At 42.5% G+C, this 6,000-nt stretch overlaps 1 protein-coding gene across 1 annotated transcript in view; it reads left to right on the top strand.

Moving 5' to 3' along the window:
* Positions 1-5,015, top strand: part of CMTM8 (CKLF like MARVEL transmembrane domain containing 8) — a 56,834-nt gene extending 51,819 nt beyond the window's left edge. Inside the window, exons 5-7 of the mRNA XM_032180688.1 lie at positions 1,987-2,085; positions 3,024-3,105; positions 3,459-5,015. Coding sequence (XP_032036579.1) covers positions 1,987-2,085; positions 3,024-3,105; positions 3,459-3,472 — 195 coding nt within the window. The 3' untranslated portion in view covers positions 3,473-5,015. The remainder of the gene's footprint in view (positions 1-1,986; positions 2,086-3,023; positions 3,106-3,458) is intronic.
* Positions 5,016-6,000: the final 985 nt, after the last annotated feature.

Genomic DNA, 6,000 nt, shown 5'->3' on the forward strand with positions numbered 1-6,000 from the left:
ATCACAGGTTTTAATAAGCTCTTACAAACGTCTCTCGGATGCATAGTGGCGTGTCAGTCCCACAGCAAAAGAACCGGTGGGGTGGAAAATGCCAACCAGGAGAGATGTAGGGCACATTTTGAAATTCAATAAGCAGTTGGATGGCTTTTAATAGAAACTACAGTAAGTAATTTACAGATCTGAGATAACAGTTTATCCAGCCAGCCACTTCTAACCAGAGAGAAAAAAAATTCTTTTTAATTGAATAATGTGGGTAGACTTGCAACACTTCTTAAAAATGCGTGCCTCCATTATCTGTCTCCAGAAAGCACTTCTGTCTTTATCTAGAGGCAGTACAAATTCCGAGATAAATACAAATGAAAGAAGCTGCTAAGTGACAGTTTTGCCAAGCACCACTTGCTGTGTGCACTGCTGTCATAGAACTGTGCCGTCTGGATCTTTGCAACCCCTGCTTTTTGGTTTTGTTGCGATTGTTCATTCCAAAATGTGAGTTTAAGGCACTGCAGACTGTGGCTGCTCAGCCCCCGATAGGTTTAACGGGATGGGATGCTTATACATTGCTGCTCTTTTCCAACCACTTTCCTTTTCAGTCAAATATTTAAGTGCCTTTAGAACAGAATAGGAAGGCCTGTAAGAGACTTGGGGAAACTAGGATTGGTGTTTGGCTGAGTTTCCTGGCAGGATCTCTTCATTGCAGGGCTGTGACTTGCAATCAGTAAAGTCGAAGTGGTTCGAGAGGTTGCTCTGCACTGACACCTTTTAAAGCTGGAAAGCATTTCTCCAGAGGGGCACTCTTCCAGTCCTGCCAGGGGTTGGTTCTCCGTGTAATTTAGCCTTTGACAATTCATTTACACCTTGGCCCCATCTGTTGGGCTTTTCAATAGTAGTGGCCAGTGTACACTGCTTTACTGGGCGTCTCTGAGGAGGCAATGGCATGCCTGATGCATTGCAAACTAGCCAGAGCAGCCTCCTAGCAGAAATACTTTATTCTAGCAGGTGGTGTGATATGGCAGACTATTTCTCTTCTGGGATTTCCTTGAAACTCTATATTCTCTCCTTGTGTTTGAGGAGGAATCTCCCCTCTCCCCTACACATGGCATTTGCTTGGCTCACGCTGGTAACGCAGTGCAAGTAGAGTGAGCAGAAATCCCTCCTGCCCACCCCAAATGGAACAACCCCTGTATGTTGCAGACACCCTTAAACCTGGCGAGGACTGAAAGTCCAAATCCACAGATGACACCAGTTTACAGCGTGGCAAAATTAACTCCTGGAGTGATACTTGACACATGAGAGAAAGTCTTAAATACAGTGCCTCAGTGCTTTCTCAGGAAAAAAAAAAAAAACAAACTGCTTCATCATGTGTTACTTACTGCATTAATAAGCTGCAGCCACCCTTACAGACTTGGACTGATTTTCTGGAACCTGATATTGCTTACGAATATCTGTACAGTCGTGCTTTTTGTGGGTTCCCTCCTGTTTCTAGTCGAGGTTGATGGAAGTTGTTAGTGAACTAGCTGACTTTCCGATGAGAAGTAGAAGCGTTTGCATTTCCTCTGCCTTCATTGCCATGTCATGTATGTAGACTAGAGAAGTGCCCCCTCAAAACTTCTTCCTTCCTCCAGAACTGTCTCTTTGAGTAATTTGACGCAATAAAGGTAAATGTTTCACCCTCCATAGTGTACCATAGTGAGCTGAAGGGACTGGATCCTTACCCAGTAAGTAGATCTCATTCCAGTGACACTAGCAGACCTGCAGCTCGCCCCTCCCTTTTGAGCAGAAGGTCAGGTATGGCACACTGCCTGACAGCTCACAAGTTGTTTTTTTGTCTCTTTCTTTCTTTTCAAAACTTTTTTTTTTTTTCATTTTGACTTGTTTTTTTCCCTCTGGCCTCGAGTAACCTCTGCCAACTTGTTTTGATTCTGGTGCGTGTAGAAATACTTTCCTGTTAAGGTTCCCTACTGAAGCAACCTGTGCTTGTCTTTACAGGAGTTTCTTCATTATTTAATTGGTACCATTCTGCTCCTCATTGCATCCATCGTAGCAGCATCGAAGAGTTACAATGTGACTGGCCTTGTGGCTGGAGCGGTAAGGCCGTTTATTAGTCTAGACACTTTTTCATTGCAATGTATATTAACTAGGGCACTAGAAATCTCTTGCTTGTCACTTTGTTTTCTTATTGACTTGCCTTGCTGGTGTCTCAGTTGGTACACTGCCTTCTAGCTGATTTCAGTGGATGTTCTGGAATGTAATGCCAGCAAAAAGGTTTCGTTGTGAGGCTCCAGAGTCACCACTAAAGTGGGTATTTGGCCTGTCTGTGAGTTGAAACCAAAGGCAACTGGAAGCACTTCACCCTAGTCTTTTGCCTCCTCCTGCCCATGTTCAAGATAATTTCTTCTGAGCTAAAACTGACTGTAGTCCCAGGCCTCCTCAGTGGAAGATGCACTCTGTCTCTGTTGGCTGTGTTGGCAAGGGGGCTTTTAGAAGCATGACTTTTGACTGTGGGCAACAGTATTTTCACAGCAACAGGACTTAAAATCCAATCCCAACAGAATAAATTGCTTTCAGGAACTTGGTTCTGGTGATGTTTTATAGATGAAAATGGACTAGAAGACTTGCCTGAGTTGTTTATTTGGCAGATGGCAGAGAAAGACTTGTTTGAGTGGGGTTTGCCAAAAGAATAGAAATTGGAGGTGTTAGAAAAGTATTTTATTTGTTGCAGAATCCTAATGAGAAGTCTGGCAGGTGAGACACTGTTGCTGTCCAGCTTTTTCTCTCCCATGTATATGATTCTCAGTGTATCTTCCAGACATTGTTTTGTCAAAGCATAAGCTGCTATTATGCTATGGATTATTATTTTTTATTATTGTCATTAAGCATATTGGCAGATTGGAGGAAAGCATAACTCCTTTTGGTCTGTTAACATCATAAAATATGTAGGTGAATATACAAGAGTCCGTACGTTCATGGAATGTGTGTCATCTAGTGGTAAATATTTGTGGTTTGTTTGTTTGTTTTTCGCCCAGACTTTTGGATTCCTAGCTACGATCCTTTGTGTTTTAAGCATCTGGTCATCCTACAAGGTTTCTTGCATTACCCAGTCAACAAGTAAGTATCATGCTTAGTGCCTGCCAGAAATGCTTCCCAAAATGAATATTTATATCTTCCTGTGGCAGCGTCTACCTGGGAGGTTTTATTAACAGCCTGTTGCTTGTTACTCAAAATTCCTCACAAAGCAATGATCCCATACTTTCAGTTAACACGTGTATCACAGCTACTGACAGTTTTTAACAACTAAGCAGTAGAGCAAAATAATTTGCTTCTAGTAAGTAGCAAATGTGTCGGTGTTGTCTCTTCTTCCTCTCCCACCCTCTACGAAACAAAGGTTTCCTGTGTGCTCTTTAATCGAGTGGCTTCATTTGTTTGTGGCAGTGAAAGTGACTCTGGCTTCCTTTTCAAAGATGCAGCTGTATGACTCCTCCATCTCTGCAAGAGGTCTGCCTTACGAAATAGCATACCAAAGAGGAGCATGCACCATGGAGAAGAAAGCCTGGGTATTTCATTAGAAGCCTGGACAGCCTTTGAAGATCTACTTGAATTCCTATGCAAAACAATGTTGTGAACCAAAGCTGGTTTTTTCTCCCCCATCCAAAAAGTTTGCTTTCCCCCCAGAAGAAGTTTATAATGGAGAACCAACTTTTTTCTGAGCTTTACAGAGAAAGACTACTTGTGTCTCTCAAGCTGGGCTGCAGTCATTGCCAGTCATTTGCAATAAGTACTACAAAAAAAGACTGATTTGGAGAGTTGCTTGATTCTCCTTTCAGAGGGATGGAAGAATTGTTTCTAATTTCCTCCATCTGTTTACAGAAGGGAAATCCTGCAAATTCCTACCTGATTTTTTAACTTCCAAGGATGGTTTGTTTAACAAAGGAACTGTTACAAACTGATCTGTGCCTGGATAAGCTGACCCAAGTCTTTGTTACCTCTTCCTACCAGAGCCATGGATTTTTCTAACAGCAGCTCAGCCAGCGTCAAAAAATACAAACTGCAATTTGTATGAATTACTGCAAATACTCTCTTCTAGCCCCAACAGCACATGATGACATTCGGGTTTTTTTGTTCACAAATTTTAAGTTTATCAACAATCAAAAATTATTCTTAAAAACTTCCCTCTGCCAAATGCAGGGAAATACCTACCCAAGAATAAGCGTTTAATGATTAGCGAGGTCTTTTTCTTTCTTTTTCGCAAATACTTGTTGGTGGAATGGACGTTCATAAGACTTGCTGTATGGGAAATTTCTGCTGAATTTCCTAGAAAGGAAAGTACTCTCTTTGGAGGCTAATGGTGTTTATGGAAAGCTCATTGTGAATAGAGCAATCTATCACAATCTGTCTAGTGCCTCTTTCTCCCTCTTTCATGTGGTTTTTCCCTTCCTCTGCCTCTGCTGGGGTCGATATTTTCAGGGGCTCTGCCCAAAGCCTGGACAGAGTTTTGTCCAACCTGACGTTGTTGTGAAGCTTTACGTAACTTTGAGGCTGGGACAATGCTGCTACCTTCTTGGCACCTCTGCCCTTTTGCAGTCCATCTCTGATGAGCTGGAAACTCTTTGCAGAAAAAAGGGAAGCGTAGGCTCCTCCTCCTTGGTGCTCTTCCCTTGCACATCTAGCTGTGAAGTAGAGCTGACACGTTTAAGTTGGTCTCTTACATCAGGACAACTGCATGACAGTGCAGCAGGTTTCTGCAAAAAATAGGAATTTTTGTTTACCAGGTCCAATCTGCAGGAAGTGTTTTCTGGCCTGCTATGCATTTTTCTATTTGTCTGAAATTCTGCATAAATACTCCTAAGTAATTTAATGATCTGCTTTTAGAAAATGCTTTTTGTGCCCCTTTACAGGTTATCATGCATTGCCATTTGTTGCCACCTTAATTTCTTCTCTCGTCCTGTCATGTCTTTGGTTGTTTTTTTGGTTTTGTTTTTTATTCTTTAACAAAGGAAATTGGCCAACTGCTAAAATTCTAAAAAAAATAATAATAATGAGAAATTAAATGGAAATAACTGAGCAGAAAACTTGGAAAGGCAGAAATCCCCCTTCTCATGATACACACAGTTTCTGTGATTACTACTGCTGTTCCTTTTCATAAGTGACTTATTCCTAACAACACAGAGCAGCAAACAATTGGAAAGCACAGAAGTCTACTGTATATGGATGAAGATACCTGTATTCACTCCAAGGTAAATTGCTTTGACATTAGTGCGGAAGATTATTCAAATAAAACTCTTCACTTTGAGTGAAAATACCAGCAGAAGGTAGCGATATAAATATACGATTGGGGGGGGCTGTCTCTTTTTCATTTTGCAACAAAGGTGCTTGATCACCTGCCAAGAATGACTCAGGCACAGTTTTTGGAAAACGATCCCCTGGCTTCAATTTGGATTGACAAGATAGCTAGTGAAGGATACAATCTCTTCTGTTCCCCCAAAGGAAAGAGAAGTGCTCTGTTTCTGTTGGTAGCACCTTCATCTCTTGAAAGCAGCACTCAGATGGATATAAGGCACCTTCTACAAGCTTTCACCTGCCTTGGCAATCCTGTGGGAAGGAGTCTTCAGCTACGCATGGTGTGAGTGCAGCTGGGCACGCAGAGCAGCGCTGGCACTGGAGAGAAGCATCTGGGGCTGGAGGCTGGGCTTGCAGTGAAGAAAAGGCTGTTTCCATGTTCTGCTGGGATCGTGTCCCCTCTGCTGACACTACGTGCTCACCCGTTTTCAGCCTCCCACGTCACTCTGTCACTTGCTCCCATGGTGTGGGGGAAGCCTTTAGGGGAATTTCTTGCAGTCCAACAACCAAAGAACTCCCGGATGATGCAGTGTGGTAGCCCAAAGAATATATTTTGCTCTAAGTGCACTTGTTTGTACTGGATCAAGGGACATCAAGTACAAGTTTGCTTCTGGTTTTGTGCCTTTGAGGCTGGAAAACTGACACTTCTGCTGGCACAGCTTCCTC

This window comes from Aythya fuligula, chromosome 2, assembly GCF_009819795.1.
Source record: "Aythya fuligula isolate bAytFul2 chromosome 2, bAytFul2.pri, whole genome shotgun sequence".
In the NCBI taxonomy this organism is placed as follows: domain Eukaryota; kingdom Metazoa; phylum Chordata; class Aves; order Anseriformes; family Anatidae; genus Aythya; species Aythya fuligula.